General features: G+C 37.5%; 1 protein-coding gene across 17 annotated transcripts in view; it reads right to left on the reverse strand.

Annotated features, from left to right (window-relative positions):
- The window catches only part of KAT6B (lysine acetyltransferase 6B), a 107,161-nt gene that overhangs the window by 6,216 nt on the left and 82,378 nt on the right, over nucleotides 1-18,567 (reverse strand). For all 17 annotated transcript variants that reach the window (XM_040071038.2, XM_040071037.1, XM_040071028.1 and 14 more), the window contains 3 exons: nucleotides 3,634-3,865; nucleotides 1,710-1,869; nucleotides 842-1,108 (listed from right to left, as the gene is read on the reverse strand). In XM_040071038.2, the coding sequence (XP_039926972.1) occupies nucleotides 842-1,108; nucleotides 1,710-1,869; nucleotides 3,634-3,865 (659 nt within the window). The remainder of the gene's footprint in view (nucleotides 1-841; nucleotides 1,109-1,709; nucleotides 1,870-3,633; nucleotides 3,866-18,567) is intronic.

The following is an 18,567-nucleotide window of genomic DNA, read 5'->3' on the forward strand; positions in this document are numbered from 1 at the left end:
TTATTCTTCTATATTTCGGGTTTCTGCTACTTTTAGAAATAAGTATGTACATAGAAAAATAAATAACATCGAAGAAACGCACCTCAAGAAGCCTACAGTTGGCTGCTATTAAAAAAATGTCCAAGATTTTGTTTCTCTATTATTATACATTCGCAGAGATTTATGGTAACTTTGAAGTAAGCTCACTTAAAGTATAACCAAAGGGACAATCCAATTTCCTAATTCTCGACAGAGACACCTAAATACATAGGCTAAGGTTAGTGCTTTAAAAGTTTGGGATTCTTAAGTTTACTAATTTAAGCAACTCAAAGAGCTGATTTTCCAAAGAAATTAAGAATTATGCAAACGTGGCAGTAACCAGAATTTAACATTCAAATGAAAAGCCCATGGGTATAAAACCCCCTTCTGTTTTAACAGGATTTCTTTTGAAAAAGAGTATCCCCCTTGTAGGAGTTCCTATATTTAAAAAAAAAAAACCCAAACAAACATAAAAAGACAAACCCCACAAGCTGGATTCCATCTTAATACAAAAAAAGAACCATTATGATATTGAACCAATACCAATGCCAAACAGCAGAGGGCAACATCTAATTTAAAAATTACCACAAAATTCTGATTTTTTTTATGTCATTAGTATTTTATAGTTCTGTGAAAAATCCAAAAGACAAAAAATTGGATGGAGTGCAGATGAGAAAAGAGAGGAGTAGTTAAGTGTCCAAATAACACATAAAGGATTAAAACAGTCACATAAATGTTGGCAAAAACCCAGGTTGTTGTTTTGACGATAATTGATTGAAATCAGAAACCAATGACTTTGAACCAAAGCACTGAAGTAACACACCTTTCTTTTCATGGCCAGGGACTGGGGCTTTGTCAGCCGGGGAGGCGAACTCTGTTGATTCTCATCCCCACCATCCTCCTCACTGCTTTCTTTAGATTGTTCTGTGGATTGCCCTCGCTCCCCCACCACCGCCGCACTTTCTGGAGATCGCAAATATTTATTTTTAGATTGTACTTTTGCAGGTGATTGCCTACTATTAGTTCTTGTGGAGAATATTTCTTGCTCTTCCTTTTCCCAGCAGCTAGCTTGTTCCATAAGACGCTCAGCCTGCAGGGTTGAGGTTAAAATAACAGGTCACTGAAACAGCATTTACTTGGCCATATCCTTTACATTCAGCTAAATAGTTAAAATAAGTCAACCCTGATTAGCACTGCTGGCTAACCTAGCAACAACATTTCAGCTGAATCATCTAGTTGCTCCTTTACAACAGCTAACAGATAACAAACCAAAGAAGATTGCATTTCATGGGATATTTAGCACTATTAATGATGCAGCGAATTGATTTAAGTCCTTTAGCACTACATTACATGCCCACTGACTGGATCACTTTGAGCAAGTTGAGAACACAAAGAATCGATTGACAGTGCAGCCCCTGAGCTCTGCACCAGATTTGATCTGATTACATGCTCTTTGACTACCTCAAGAGTGATAAATACAGCTCCACGACAAGTGAGTCACATTTTAAGTTTTCATATGCATCCCCCCCAAAGTTACCATGTGTTGCTCCACAGCTTCCAAAAATTCTGCATTATAATAGGACTATGTAGTGGTCAAAGCTAAATCTGCTCTATTTCAGACAGTCTATGTTGAATATTAAGAGTTATGAAAGCCAAAGGAAGAGAAATTCAGAAGATATCTTTGATATTACCTCCTTTTCTGCTTCCCTCTCTTCTTCAGAAACTGCAGCATTAGAAACTAACAAAGGAGTCCATCTCAAGCTTTCGGGATCTACTTCATTGATACGGGGATTTGCTTTCAGTTTCTCCATATGACTTGAAATCAGCTTTTCTCTTCTAATAATTACAAATCTACAATAAAATAAACAGTAATTTAATTTAGAATGTGATCACCTAGAAAAGCCTTTCTATAATTGACATCCTTTTGCAAAACAACCTGTGAAAAAAGACGGGTAAATGAAAGGATCCATCAAACTAAAAATACCAGCTGACACACAGTGATAACATCCTTACACTACTGACTGTTTACTGAGAGGAAGTGAGGAAGCAACAGTTTATGAAGTGAAAATTCAATATTAACCATCACTAGGGCCACAGAGAGGAAAGTAAAGGTTTTATAGTCAACTACTCTAAACCTAATTCAAGAGGTTTAGTGTTGGCACTCAAATCACTGCCAGAACAATTTCTAATTTTAATATTACATACAAACATAGAAAACACTGTGGATCATCAAGTCAAGAGCGAGAAAGTCATAATGAAGAAGGGAGTTAACGGGACAAGAAAGCAAGTCAGAAGCACAGGTTTTCTAACGAAGCATACAAATGTACTTTAGTCCTGTGCTAATGAAGTACAAAATGACTTTCCAATTACAATGAAGTGGCATATCAAAAGCAGGTAAAGACTAATAAAATAGCACAGTGTGCTAATATATTAGCAGGTATCTCATCAATCTCTCCTGTTACAAAGAATTACACAAGTCTAAACAAGGATTAGCAAGAACTTCAAGTGCTGCAAAAATCAGGTTGGTGAAGTAACAACATTCTCGCAGTGAAAAACAAAGTTTAAAAAAAAAAATCAAATCCAGAACCCTTTTCCCAGAATTGTGACAAACCTCTACTTCACTGTACGTAAGAAAAATTTCCCTTAAAATACATTTGTCCTCAGGTTGTCCATAACAAAGTATACCAGAAAGGGTTTAAAGCAATGCCAGCACGCCTCTTAACTACTCTCATACACCATCTTGTAAACCAATCTTCGTTTTGAAGACATGCATTCTTACTGGTTCAAAAATTACTAGTTTTGAATACTAGTGCTGGGACACATAAAAATTACTGAGGCTGAACTTTTTTCTGATTTTAATTTTCTTTTTTTGGCAAGCCAGTGTTTGTAAGGCAGCTTTGCTTAATTATAAAGTTTCTATGATTGGAATATCCAGAAAGAATTAAGATCATCTTCAGAAACATAGCCATCTTCAGAAACAAATACCATTGAAAAGTAATTTAGAACATTTTATGGAAAGAAACAGACCAAACAAGAACAACAGTCCAGTAAAGTTCTAAAATACCCATCAAGAGCATGAAGAAAGAAGAATTTCACAAAACAGGAGCTCACCATCCCAGTGCACTGACTTCCAACATTGATTGTAACATTAAATAGAAACTTGTATTACACCAGTACCTTGAGCAGGAGCACTTCATGTAGAGCTGATCTGATCCCATGGTTTACATGAATTTAGCAATGATTGAAAGAGGAGGTGTGGAAAGAGAGACAGCCACCCACAAACACAACTTTTCCCTTACTGGTATTCAAAGAAAAATATTTGCACAGCAAGAGCTGGGAAAAACTTAAAGATTTTACTGAATGAAGCAAAATTCTTAACTGAAAATGTTTTGAGCTGGCCACATATTTCTAATAACCATTATCATGAAAGAGCATCCAAAAAAACCCCAGGAAGAAAAACTCTTTACATAAGACCCATCCATATTGACTTCTACAGTAAGATGGTTATCACTCATTTTAAAGTCAAACTTTTACACAAACATTTTTCACATCAACTGTTCTGTAAGTAGAGAATGTTTTGTCTCAGTATTTTTTTTTTTAACAAGATCCACTGACCTATCTTCTCTTTTATCTATCATGCTGTGTTGCTGCAGGGTTGTGGCAATATCATGTGGACACATTCCAGTAGCCCGGCTCATTCCTTTGATGCTGATCTGTTTTTCATGGTGGCAGTTCAGGTATTCCAATATGACACTTTTCCAATAAGCCAAGTATGACAGACGACCCAGATCAGACAATGGCTTTTCAGGGGATCCTGCTTGACCCTCTCTTCTAGAAAGTAAATAACCTAGAATAAAAATAAACAGGATACCTTATGGAGATAATAAATCAAGGCGTTTTAACGAGCCCGTAAGAAAGTCAGAATTAATACAAAAGATCACCAGCATGATTGATTGAACTACTGGAATGTCTTACAATTAAAGAAATCTCTATAAAAGAGATGAGTTTTCATCATTACAGCGACATAGGAAAAATCAAATTCTTGTGAGTGACTCAGATCTTATGTTATGAGACTCAAACTTAACCAAAAACTCTTCAAGGATGAGAAGAAAAACCCAACATGTTCCGGAACAGGTGCGAGCCATGAGACACATTTTCCTTTAGAACTACAGTTCTCTGGTCTTTTGAGAAACTTTTGCGCCTGAGTTACATCACTGAAGCCAAGAACTTTCAGAAGAATCTCAAGAGGAAGTAACATGGATAATATCAGTTAAGTCATTTTTCTTCAAGAAGCCCCAAGTGACATAAGGTTTTGATTAAACGGCTAGAAGTTGTATTTTTGAGGTAACGTAATTCACAAGATGAATTACTCGGAGAATTAGTTAAGAGAAATAATTAAAAAATAATCTCCCTTAATTCACATTTAAGAACATTCACATAATTCCTTCTTGCAGTCTTCAAGACAGTAACTGATCCACTATTACACAATACATCATTTTTTCCTTTTATATTCTATGTATGTTGTAAGTCCCTTTTAACTCTTCAGCTTTAAGAGGACTTGACAATTTAGAGTAGAGCACACCTGCTTGGAGATACCAGAAGATGCCACCTGTAAAACTAATTCAGTATAGAGAAAAAAATAACACAATTAGTAACCAGTATCCTTTCACAGTAATTCATCCCTTCATGACACATATTCTGCACTGTGCCTTTCCAAGAGCTGCCAAACACAGGCCTTAAACAACCAGGCTTACAAAATGCTTCCTCTGTCATAAGCACAGACATTACTTTTATATAAATACATTACTCAAAGTCATTTGAAATCCACCAAACTATACAGTTCTTGTGCCTTCCAATATCCTTAAAATAATTATTTTGCCCTCAAATTTTTCACTTTTATTTTTCGAAGACTGATGTAAATCATATCTAGTACAGTCATGTTTGTTAAACAAATCCTACTGACCTCTTCACAAAGTTTCTCCTAATCAAATTAGCTATAAATTTAAAGCATACAATTAACATCCAGGTTTAAGAGAAGCAGTGGCTGTTTCCAGATTTTGCTGTATTGTCTACCATACACAAACCACACACAAAAGTATTTTTCTTAGAGAAAATACACATACAAATATATGTCTGTTTACTCTGCCTGAAACATTGGTCTTCCCTTTCTTGGGCACAATACCAAAGGTCCACAACAGAATTTAGAAAAAACATAGACAGATGCGCATCCTAGTCTAATCTCCAGTTTGCCTAAAGAAATTTACATAGAAATGCAGACATCCCACCATTTCAAGGGATCACAACATAGATACTGACATAAGTAGTATGCCCTTTGTATCTATTAGCATGATTTGTGATAAAATACCAGAGCTTCAGGTATACCATCCCACATCTGCCTACTCCTACAGAGATATGTGAAGCCTGCCTACACCTGCATGGTACTGCTGGAAACATGGCAAGTACATTTATTTTGTTTTACAGAAGAAATATTACCATAAAAATTAGGGAAATGAAGGTATTTTAGCAATTAAAGTTGCAGCATATTAATTTATTTTATAACTAGATGACACATTTTAGTTCGTCTTGGTACTACATGAAACCTCTGTTGACAGGAAATATCAAATTCCACATTCAACACCATAATGCATCCTGAATAGTTTGAAGGTAAAGAACTATTGCTTTAATTCCAACTGCATAAAAGCAGACCTATAGTGTATAGACTATTCTGCCTAATTTTAAACAAAGCTTCACTTGTATCAAAAAAGAATTCTGGATCACCTTGTGTACAACATACAAACCTAAGTTTTATACTGAGATGTCACTGCCCATAAAAAACCATGCAAAACTGAGGTAGATAGCAGAAGTAGTGACAGAAGCCTCAACATAGGGAAAGAGAAGGAGAATAGCCCAGATTTAAAAATAAATCCATGAGGAGAACTTAGAGTTGCTTCAAGTAACTTTACAGTTCACCCTACCAACTTCCCATTCAGAAGGCTTGGGCACTAATAGAAAGTGTTTGTAGGGTATTTGCAAGACCCAGATTTCATTCTTGCATTTCACTACACTTTAAAGTTATTTTGACAAAAAATCTTCCTCTACTTTCATTTTCCTCATAGATAAGGAGGCTGCACCTGTAATTTCTTGGTAAACTTATTATGAAGCTGAATATAAAACCGCTATCCAAAAAAGAGTTTGGAATCATTACTTAGACAACCACAAGTACCTTTAGAGTTTCACTAAACTGGCTCACTGTATCTTTCCTGTGTTTGGGGATTGAGAGACTAGTTCTTAGTGGTCTTTTTCACTCTACATTAAAGCAGTGAAATGTTACCTGCATAGCAGTAAGTAAAGTAACATCTGTCACTATTCTTCCCCTACCTTTCTAAAATACAACCTATGCTTCTCCAAGATACTCACATTCTAGAGGACTGAAAATATAAATCAGAGGTAACAGTCTTGGTTACATGTAGCAAGCACGGAATGGAAAATATCTCTTAACAGATTCTCTGATTTGAATATTAAATTAAGTTTATTAAATTAAACTTACCAATGAGATGCTAAGACATTGATCTAAGTTGCAGGTAAATAAAAACACTGATCTTGCTAGCTCATGTATCTATCCTGAAGCATCTGAAATGAGCACAATATGCCCCTGTTAAACAGATACCTGCAGCCTCACTGTGTCTACCTTATCCTAATAATGAATATCCTCAAGTGGCACCCTGAAAGAACTTTCTTAAGGTATAATCCTTGATATCACATTATGGACAACAGCAACACTCACAGGACAAAACAGAGCTCTTCACCACCCACCCCCAGAATTAACAAGCCAGACTGTATGCTACACAAAAACCTAAAACCACCACAAAATATAAGACCTAATAAAGAAAAAAGAGTTGTCTATCTTATCTTCTGGGCATATCAGTGATTGTATCACAAAATTCAACAGCCAAAATAACATCAATGATTTTTGTTTCTTGCCTTATCTCTATCCTCCACAGCAAAGCAATGTGCCAAATGAGATTTACAGCCTTTGAGTTGTCACACAAAGCTCCCTAGAACTGCTAAGGTTTCATCTTATCCAAAATTTGAAACAATTAGAAGAAATGCACTCTGAGAAAGGGCAAGTTCATATAACACACATAAATGTTATGCCTTTAACACAAATTAAGGCGATAATTAGGCATTAAAACATACATTTAAACAAACTGACTTGTAATTATCTAGTAATTTCAATCTAGAGCAATCCTAGTAACACCCCTGAAATACCTACAGAATCCACAACACACTTATGTGAAAACAGTAACTTTAATACATCTGTGCCACTCTCCAGAAATGTTCAGTTAGTTAACTACTGATTTTTTTTTATGCTTGGTTCTGTATCTTCAAACAAGTTAAACAGCGTGAGTATAGAGGTCCAGGCTTGATAGCAGGACAGTGGCCAACAGAGTAAACCAAGGGACAAACTGAAACTGGCAACCACCACCTGGAACACATGCAAACACAATTAGTCTGTTTTCATCCAAACAACTGGAACCAACCAGTTTAATGTCCATTTTTTGGCATTTTTTAAGAGCATGGTAAATTTGTTAAGCATCAGTTCCTTTTGCAAACAGCGCAGGGTCCATCTTTCTCCTCCATTCACTGCATTTACTTGTGTGTTCACAAGAAATTTGTTGTCATATCTGCTGTGAGGTGAACAGACTTACATCTCACCAGCTCTCTCCTGAAAACCTTCTAAAAATCACTATCAGATCAGCCCCCTTTCACTCCTATGGCATGAAAGCAGTTTTATGAATACTTCAAGTTACAAACTGCCAAGAGCAGCTATTTCATTAAGTCTCCTATCTCCAAATGCCCATGACACATCCTTCTTTCCCTACCACACACTTCTAATCATCACTACCTCACCTTTATAATATTAAGCAAAAATCACAACACAGCTTGTTGTGCAAATTTAGCTGGAGACAGCTGAATTGAAGGAACACATTTGTTCTTTTGTTTTCAACATGGTAGCAATTGCAGGCTAGCCTTCAAAGCTGTAAGATGATAGAGATGCAGACTGCTCAGAGGCCAGTGAAATACAAAGCATCAGCAAAGTCATTAAACAACTGGTATACTGGGAAAGGCCAAATGAACAAACTAAAACTGACAGAAGGAAGTCAAATGAAGTTTAAAGATTTTTTTTAAAGACACTCCTGCAATCTAAATGCTCTCAATACGTGCTTTATGTTCTATAGCAATGAACAAATCAATTTACCATTTCATTTCAAGGAATAGTCAAGGTTGGAAGGGAGCACTGGAGGACCTCTTGGCCAACCTCCCCGCTCAAGCAGGGTCCCCCTAGAGCACATTGCTCAGGATTGTGTCCTAACAGCTTCTGAACATCTCCAGGACAGCAGACACCAAAACCTCTCAAGGCCACCTGTTCCAGAGCTCAGCCCCCCTCACATCCATAATTTCTAATGAACAGGCTAAGAACAGACACCTAGACCGAAATGTTCCGTTTCCTTGAGTGCAGTTAACACCGACCACAATCATTATAAAGCCATTAGGCTTTCAATAAGCTGAGGAATTAATCCTGATGCAAGCAACCCAAAAACCCAACATGTGAATTGGATGTAGGTATTTGAATTCCACTTGTGTTCACACAAGACTGCAAGGTCACACTGTGGCTGTTACACGCAGCACCAGCCAAACCATGGTATGCACAGGATTGAATGAAGACTTTGTGGTTTCCTATTCACCTGAGAAGCTAGGGAACTCAGCTAATATGGAAGTTTGAACAAGCATTTTTAATGTAATTATATTTACTATTTCTACTTTAAAACCATATAGAACAGTCCTAGAAAAGCTGTATTTTGTTATTAAATACAAAGATTTGTTTAGCTTAAGAGCAAACAAGAGTCAGTTAGCATCCATGCTTTGGAAAATAAGTAGTTACAGCTGAGCAGCTTCTAATAAGGTGGAAGGAAGGGTTATAGTTGGCTTGTACATGTATCTATCACTCATCCTTTTATGAAAGGATCACAATATTTCTTGCCTTCTCCAGTGGACAACACAGTTGTACATTTTACTGTAAATTCCACATAGCCAGAGTATAATCCATCCAGAGCATCCTGAGGCAGCTTCAACACAATATTCTCCAGCAGATACCACTAGCTGAAACTTTAGTACAATTTCCTGTGCTCTATTAACTGTGTGCTCCCTTAAGGGTTGCTATCTGACACAGCAACCTCACCACAAACAAGCGACATGTGCCATGGACACTGTGCTGATCTAACACAATTCCTCTGTTCCATGAACATCGCTGCTTACAGAGAGCAGGTTCTTTGAGAACAGTGCCACAAAGAGAGGCACTTCACTCTTTTGAGAGCATCATGTATGATGTTCAACTATTGTTTTGAAACATCAGGGCACTGCATTCCAACACAGCACATTGTCTCCAGCAGAAACAGAACCAGCCAAAACGTATCTGAATGAAAACAGAGTACTGAATCTCATTCTGAGCCTGGACAAGTACTTAGAAATTGCAGTTCTGTTCTCCTATGCTACCAGCAACAAACCCACGTATTTGCTTTTCACTTATGGAGGCTAAAAACAAAAACAAACAGTCTTCAAAGTGGTCCCCAAGGGTAAGGATTAATGAGTCCTACTTTTTAGCTAGAATAGATTTTTTTTTTGTCTGCTACAAAAACTCTGGAAATAACAGTTTACACTGAAAATTTGAAAAGTATTTTATCTGAGAGCCCGTGACCAAGGAAATAGTTCTATGTGTCTCATGTATCAATCACATCATGCACTGGAGATAAACACAATTCTGATCTTATTTAAGAAGTCATGTCCAATATCACTTTCTAGGAAATCAATCATCTCAATCTCTCTGAATACAAAGTTACAAATAACAGTAAAGAATGTCTGTTATATTCTTGTAATTGAGACAGAGCTCACTTTACAAAAGAGAGAGCAAAAAGACGTATCTTTAAACAATAATGAGTCCTACCAGAGTATTTTAGCCCTTATCTTGGATTAGCCTATTTGTCCTAAGGAACAGAATTTTCCATTCAAATTTTGTAATTCAAACTTGCATCTTCACTTTTCTTAAAATATCTACAGATTAGTTTGGCTTTTACATTAAAGAAAAGCTGCCACCAAATAGTCTTTCTTTCAAAAACAGCACTACACCAATGGTAGTTCAATGCAGGAAAAGGAGAGCTTTGCTTCACTGCAAAAACTCCTTACAGAGAAGTGTTTACATCTTGTTTCATACCTCCCCATTCAGAGAATCATGAATAAACTTCACACACATAGCTCTTCAAGAGGAGCAACTCTTAGAGGAGAAGAACCATACAGAAAACGCAATATAGCAAAGGTCCCTGCACCAGAATAACTCCTGAGTCCTACAGAAGTAACCCCACCAGTGCCTATTAACCTACTACTAGCCTTTGAACAAGAGAGGACTTCGTCTTAAAAGCACAAGAAGAAGCTGGCTTGATGAAACCCTGCTAAACATAATAAAGATTTCCTTTTTGCTATCATCTTCCATGTGTCCTAGTAAAACTATATGAGCGTCATCATGGCACCTTCAAAGAGAAAAAATTCTATTTTTCTGTGTTGGGAATCTTTACCACTGAAGTAACTCTTCTACAGAAAACATAATCAAGGTACTTATGAAAGGTTTCCAGATACACACTCAAAAGATGCCAATACACAGCTGAAAACCATGAGCAGACAGGACTGTCACAGCAAAATTCAACTACTGCTGGGAGCTGGAAACAGCTTAAAAATCTGCTTCTCAGAGACCCCTACTCCCAAATCAGAGCTTTGCAGAAAGTCCTATGCAATAGCTTGTGCACAGAATATATCCCTTACATAATCAGCATTATTAAACTCATATTTATATTTTGTTAGTATTTGTGTCAGAAGAAAACACTTATGAGAATCTACCCAGAACAAAAGGAGCAACGAGTGAGCTGTTACCTTTGTATTTTCAGAGTTCTTCTCTGCCTCTTTAAAGGCCATCCCCCACAGATTAATTATCATACTCAGGCAGATGGAATCAAGCACTTTTCCATTAAAGTTTGTTTTGTTTGAAACAAAACCAAGTAAGAGAAGTCCTTTCATATGGAAGGGAAGAACTTGTGAGTTTTCATGCAATGTTCTGTATCAAACCAAAGATCTGAAAGAATAGCAAGTACTAGCAACTGTTTTAATAAGACATCAGTAATCTAAAGTGAAGATTTACTCAAACCAACATTTCAAGTTATCCTAAGAGTTAATGGTTTTTGTTGTATGAAACATCACATCCTTTGTTTTTGATATTATATGAACAAGTTGAGAAGACACAGGTTCAAAAGGGTAGATATTTTGATAGAAATATCAAACCAGCTGAGTATTCAGACAGGACAGCTCAATGCTGCAAGTTCAGAGGTGTGACCATGAGTGGAAGGCAGAAATAGGTAAGGTGAAAGTGTGAGCTTATTAAGACTTACAATTCCTAAAACTGTAATTCATGTTACCATTTTTTTCCACAACTATTCTGTGTGCCTCTGAACTGTTCTTATCTATGTCAGTGGGAAGAAGGTCAAAGATAGCAGACCTTAAATAGGTGTTAGTACCCTCTTTGAAAGCACTTTTGAAACAGCTTCAAAGGACCCCAATCCCAAGATCCACACAAACACTATTTAAAAAAAAAAAAAAAAAGACTAGCTGTAACTTGAGATGCTCAGATCAGTGAACAACCTGCTACATTCTCTTTTCTTTGTCAGAGTAAAGAAAAGCTTTCTTCATGATGAACAGAGTAAGCCAAAGATTCTCTCATTATTGTTACTAGAAATAATGCCAGCTCTCATTCCTCTCCACATCCTCAAGTAAACCCAACACAGGAGGCCCAAAACCTTTAGTTCCTTTATAGAAAGCTTCAGAGAAGAGGTTAGGCCTAAACAAATGCCCTTCATGAATAAAAGGAAAGGTAAAGATGACTGCATTACAGTCAGACCTACAAAAGGCACCTTTGAGTGAATTAATTTGCTAACACTTACTTTACCTGTGACAGTAAACCCCTTGAGTGGAGGTTCTGTGTATGAAGTGGACTACTTACAAGCAGAGTGAAAGCATAAGCAAGAGAAAGAGAACTCAAGTACCCTTAAAAACAAGACTTGAATGTGCAGAGGGCATCAGTCCTGAATACCAATTGAGGTTAAGTGGCTTAGGATATCATTAGCAACTCTATATTGTTCTTGGTTTTATAAGCAATATCTTTAAGTTATTTAAATTTACATTTAAAAAACTATTCAATAAATGACACTGAGAAGTAAATTGTTTATACAACGGTAAATAGTGAATGAACTCCCTTCAGGAAGTGCCTTTACCCTCTGGTGTTTAATGCTGACAGCACACAAATACTGGGTTGTAAATATATCTCCTGTGCTCATTAGACATCACCTGCTTGCCTTCTTACAGGCTCTATGTACCTCTACAAGACCCAACTGAGAAGACAGCAAGATGGACCTAGGAGACTTTGCCTAATACAACGAGTACACTGAGCATCCTCACAATCTTTACATGGCACTGAGGCCAACCAGCACAGACAGATGGCATCCATACCATTAAGCTCTGACTCTCAGCTGGAGTGTTAACCTGGCTGTTAACATAATCCTCCCAGACCCATGGCTCAGGAAGATTGTTATCACACTTGGAAAGTGATAGATGCCCTGGGCCAAAATTGTGTCAGGGATGGTTTTAACAGTTCTAGAGTAGAATAAGTTCCAGAGCCCAAGAGCTATTCCTATCATTATTTTATTTATACCTACAAAGCACAGTCAGGTAGTACTAAACATGAACAAAAGTGAAACAGGGAGTTGAATACGGAGAAGCCAAAGGGTACATTTAAGAAATCACTGCAAGTACTGAGTTTGCTCAGGTCAGTGGTCATGACACACATACTGCAGAAGATACAAAAGATGCAAGCTGCATTTGTCTGACAGGAGCAGCAAAATGTCACGGCTGTTCATTCGCTCTCCTAAAGAACACTGTATAACAGGGAATTAACCAGACAAGATTTAGAAGAAAAAAACCTCAACGGGTGAAGAAGGTAATTATTAAATTTGATGGTAATACCTGGTTAGTCAACATATACAGAAATTGCCTAAGAAAGTGCACATTATCTACCAAGCATCAAACACAAATATACCTATTACAGCACACTTCAAAATGCTAAGCCCAAGATACAGTGATCTGCTAAATATCTACTGTGACTCAAAACAGTAGTAAACAAGGGAAAAATAAAATTTCTTTAAAAGAAGGTAGAACTGACTAATAAAAACGCTGGCACTGGAAACAAGACATCCGTTAAGGAAGCCACGAGGTTCTGTCTGTGCCCTAACAACAGCGTGACAGGCCTTCACCTTCTACTGCCTGGGCCATGTGCTCGGAGCTCTCACTGCTGAACACCAAAGCAACAAAGTCACAGACGACCTCAGCCCTCTTCATATACTGGGCAACCAGGTCCTCCATTTCCTTCCAGACAGGGCTCACGTTTTCCCTGTTCTTCCTCCCATCACCAATGTATCTATAGATTTTCTTGTTGGCCTCAATGTCCCCAGGCAGATTTAACTTTATCAAGGGCTTTGGCTTTCCTAACCTGAGCCCTTACCAACTCAGACAATATCTGTCTTCCTCCCAGGCTACCTTACCTTCTGTAAAAATTTTAATCATTAAAGATGCATTATTTAATTAAAATCTGTTTTCAATCGTCAGTCTTCAGCAGATGGCTTTCCATGTTCACTAATGCCCTATAAATACAGCTTTGTCCAACAAATACTTGCTATCATTCTTACCATGTTTAGCCTTGCCTTTTCACTGTTTTCAATGCTATCTGGAATAAAGATGCTCTTCAGTTAAAACAGCCTTAGCTTCTGTATCTGAAGTGACATGTCTGCTTTCTTTTGCAATTCTGATAAATGTACAGTGTCTTAAAGCCATATAAAAGTGATGCCGAGAAATCCCAAGAGGCTGATTTTCTTGGAATAATCTTAAGTCAGCTAAGCTTGATTCAAAATCCATCTTCATTCCCCCCTCATCTAAATCTCAGCTTGACAGAATGCTCCTTATTAGCTGTTTAGGAGAGGCCAAACTCAAGCCTTGGGGTCAGCAACATAATCAATCATCAAGAAAGGAACAGAAAATAAGCAGCAGCAGTCAGGCTCCCTCACAAATTTACAGGGGGAAAGGGGAAAGGGGACAGGGGAACTCAACCTTTCATTTGGACACAGTGCATCTGTAAACACCACTACAAAACACTGAGGAGACTGACACAGTTTTCTGTACTGAGGGCCAGTCAATCAAGAGTAGAAAACCCCACACCACAGAATGATTTAACACGAGCCACCACATTTAAAAAACTAAACAGGCTGGTTTTACACAGATCCTAAATATTCACAAGTGTAGTTTGAGAACACACCTTTCCAATAAAGCCTGTTTAAAAACTCCCAAACTCCTCTCCACCCTTGGTCTCACATTTTCACCTTTCACAGTTTGCCACAGCCCCAGCAGTAACAAAACAGTACTTTCAGGATTATAATGTCAGAAAAGAAGTGCTGAAATGCTCTTAAAGTAAATTTTATCTTTAAAAAAACCCCATGGTCCCGACTTCATCCCCACCTCAATTCTGTTTACAGACCACAGTAAAGCACGACTGTGAACAACTCTTTTAAAAAGTGTGTTTATTACTAGATTGTATTTCTGTTACACTTCAATATTTGTTAGGGCAAACCGTAAAGCATCTTAACACCAGATTTTGGAAAAGAACAGTGCAAGAGGTGTTTACTGAATGTGTTCATAGTTCCACAGACAACCTAAATTTTCAAATGCTATTTCTACTTCGTATTCATTTTTGATTAAAGTACTTTGACATTAAAAAAAATTCCATATGATTTTCTTAAAACAGGTTTTCCAAAATATTACTTTCTGGCCAACAAACTATTTCTCATAAAGAGAAATCATAAAGACTATCACTGTTATATAAACACATCCGCACACAAGTAGATCCAACCACTTGCAGCCTCCTGCAGCTCAGGTCTAGCTCTAAACTGCAAGCAGGTATCAGACAGTGGTTGCCAGCACTTCCATAAGCGTACCAGAACCTAAATGCCACGCGTGAACACACCACCTCTGATCTCTCCTAACACATTCGTTCATTACATCATCTACCTTTGCGTCTTTTTTTAACTGTTTTGATTTCCAGAAGCCAACTCATTAATTATTAAAAGAACTTAAGTTTTCTCAGTTCATAGATCTCAGGATCTATGTCTTGTTTCCGTCTGAACAGTTTAAAATCAGTTACCCCCCTCCCTTTAACATGTTACTTCATGAGAAGTCTACACAGGTACTTACCATCAAGTAAGGCTACACAAAGCAAACAAACACTGAGAATTTGTCATAATGAAGAAGAAAAACAAGTTTTCATTACTTCTGCTCTCTTTTGCCCTCACAGCACTTTTCTGTTAATAGTTTGTCATTGCTTCCATTTTCAAATATGCTTTAAAGAAGAAATAACACCATTTCTGCACTGTAATGGCTTTTGCTCATTTACCTCATTCCAGCTTCCTACCAAAAAATGAAAACACTTCAATCAAGAAAGCCTTTCACCTTTTCTGAGGATCTTCATTTATTGATATACTACTTTTCCATAAAAAAAGTAAAGACCTGAGAGAGCATTTTTACTCTATTCCCGCACTTACTATCAACACATTTATTGTATTTAAAAAGTTATTCATCTTCCAAACAACGTTGACATTTTCCCAAATGCTAGCATCCTACCAGCAATATGTTGCCCTAAATGAGAGGCCACATGGTAGTCCATTACTAGTTTTAAGCTTTGCTCAATTAGATTTTTTTGGATGGCTGCACAAACATGGTGCTTCACAAAAAAACCTACCACTGCTTTTCAGTTTTTCACAAAGGCGCAGCCTAATTTGCTGTAAAAGCAGAAAGCCTGGAAACACTACAGTGAGAACCACAGATAAGTGAGTTATAAAATAGATCTTCTGGCACAGCAACATTTTCAAACCTTCTTGATATATTAAAGCACCACAAAACCACTTTGGAAGATGAAACTAGAAGGAGAGATCATTGTCCAAACTTCAGCTAGCCGTGGAAAGCTCAACCCTGACTCCTTCTGAAAATACCGTAAAAACCCAAGACATAGTAATGCATATGAGTCAGAAAACGAAGCCCAATATTGTCTAAAAGGAATTGTTACTTTCAATCAAAAATCACCTTTTTTCTGTATCAGAAGACCGAGCTTTTTCAAGTACAGGAGCCACAAAGAACTTGGAAATAACTAGCTGATCCTAGAAGAGTAAATGCTGTTTGAATTGAGCATATTAAAAAATAAGGGTTTTATTTTTGAGCTGTATGCTCATCTTCAAGCTTGGCAGAAACCCAAATTCTTTCCTTTGACAGAAACACTGATTTTACAGGCTAGTTCTTTAACAAACTTGATGGAAGAACAAATCTCATCCTTTTCAGTCTCCTTAAACTGTGCCTAAAGACTAACCTAGGTTTCATGGAATACAGCTTTTTTCAGCTTCTTTCAAAAGTATCTCGAAACTGCTGGCCATGAGAAATAAACACACCGTCTCCATTCTCATCAATACAGGTTTATGCTACCTGTGGACACTTGTGGGACAGAAAACTGACTACAGCAGTTCTCTGGGCTCAACACACAATGCCTACCACTTCTGCATGACTGGGCACTAAGCAGTGAACATCTTCCACATTTCCATAGAGAGATGCAGATCTTCTGAAACAAGTGTAAACTGGAAGGAATTCAAGAATGCACTTTACAGAGCTATGCATCTTTTTGCCTACTCAGTGCCCCATCACCATCCCTCACTTCCCAAGGAAAATGCATACAGGATCATGTATAACAAACCTTTTTGGAGGACATCTGTACTTACTCCCCCCCCCACACTTTCAGCCCAGAACATTTCACTGATTCTGCTTTTGTGCTCAAAAGCCCCTAAATGGTTATATATGAACATATGATTGTAAGTATGCATTGTAAGCAGTCAAGAGGACAGGATTAGAATTGAGAGCAAAGAAACAACCTTTAGTTCCAGATCTTCAGTCAAGTTCTTCAAAGCTGTAAACAGCAAATAAATATTAAGAAGTAGTAATGTAGGCTAATGAATGTTGCCACCAACTGAGCAGAAGAGTGGACCTCTCTCAGTTACCAATTTAAAAATATCACTAATGGTACTGACCTCCTTTATCAATGGCTCTGATACTTACTCATGAAAAATATTTAGGAGGAAAGAAATAACCTTTCACTAACAGTTTTCCCTTACTTGTAGAACAAATTCTTTTGTTCCTCTCATCCTTTGGAAACTTGCCCTCCCTGGCGCTATACCCTCGCTGTTGCACAAGTGCTGTTACTGCTGTTGCCCTGCTGCTTCTGCAAATCAGGACTTGGGGATTTACTCACCTGTTTGAATGGAACAAGAAACAAAAACCAACACTTGGCCAAGAGACAGATTTGGGGAAATGAGCAAACAAGGACATTTAACAGAGTGATTTGCCTACACCAGAAAAAAAATCCTCTGGTAATATAAATTCTATTTGCTTCTTCCACTGTCAGACTTGAATTGCCTTTCCCTGTTATGGTTTTCTCACAAAAAATCTGAGCTATGTATCTTAAATCCTAAAGGGGAATCAGAGGTTAAGTCAAGATAAGTGGAAAAAAAAAAAAATCCAGTCTTTTCAAGTTGCATGCAATAAGTGATAGGAAAGTTGAAAAAGTTAGCACTGACGTTCCCACACAGACAAATGAACCAAAAAACCCCAAAAACCCACAAAACAAAGAATGTACTCAGCCCAAACAGAATCCCAGCATCCTTAAAACATGTTTCATCTCTTGAGCAAGAATAATAATTTCACAAGGAACAGATAAACCAAATAAAAACAAGGAATTCTGAAGGGGAGAAAGAAACTGCTACAATCAGTTGGACCAGAAACAGCCTCAAGATAAATAACAAAAGGCTACCAAGGACTTTGCTCCGCAGCATTAGGCCCAGTTGTTACTGTAATGCAAATGAACTGTCAACATCCTAGCCAGCACAGTTGGAAAGGTTTATGCTAACAGTCACATGCATTTCTTTTCTTCCAGCTGCTGGCTAGGCCTCCAGCATGGAATTTGCAATCCAGTACAAGAAATGTGAGACTGTGACAAGATGAGCTTTGTGAAGAAGTATGAATCAAAAGATGACTTTAAACCTACAGAAAACAAGTATGAAATACTGCTGTATTTCATTCTAGTAATAATGAACTCTGTGTCAGATATGCCAAATAAAGAAATACTAATATGTTCTGGCACTGCAGTCACTGCAGAATAGAAAACATACGAAGATTCCAGGCTTTGCAAGAGCTCGAATCAGGAGAGCAAAGAAAAACGTCTTGTATAGAGAAGCTGCTGAAGTTTATTAAAGAAATGGGTTTGCACAGAGAGAAGCTACAACACTGTCGTGTTTGCAGTGTCCATACCACAGC

This window comes from Hirundo rustica, chromosome 8, assembly GCF_015227805.2.
Source record: "Hirundo rustica isolate bHirRus1 chromosome 8, bHirRus1.pri.v3, whole genome shotgun sequence".
NCBI lineage: Eukaryota > Metazoa > Chordata > Aves > Passeriformes > Hirundinidae > Hirundo > Hirundo rustica.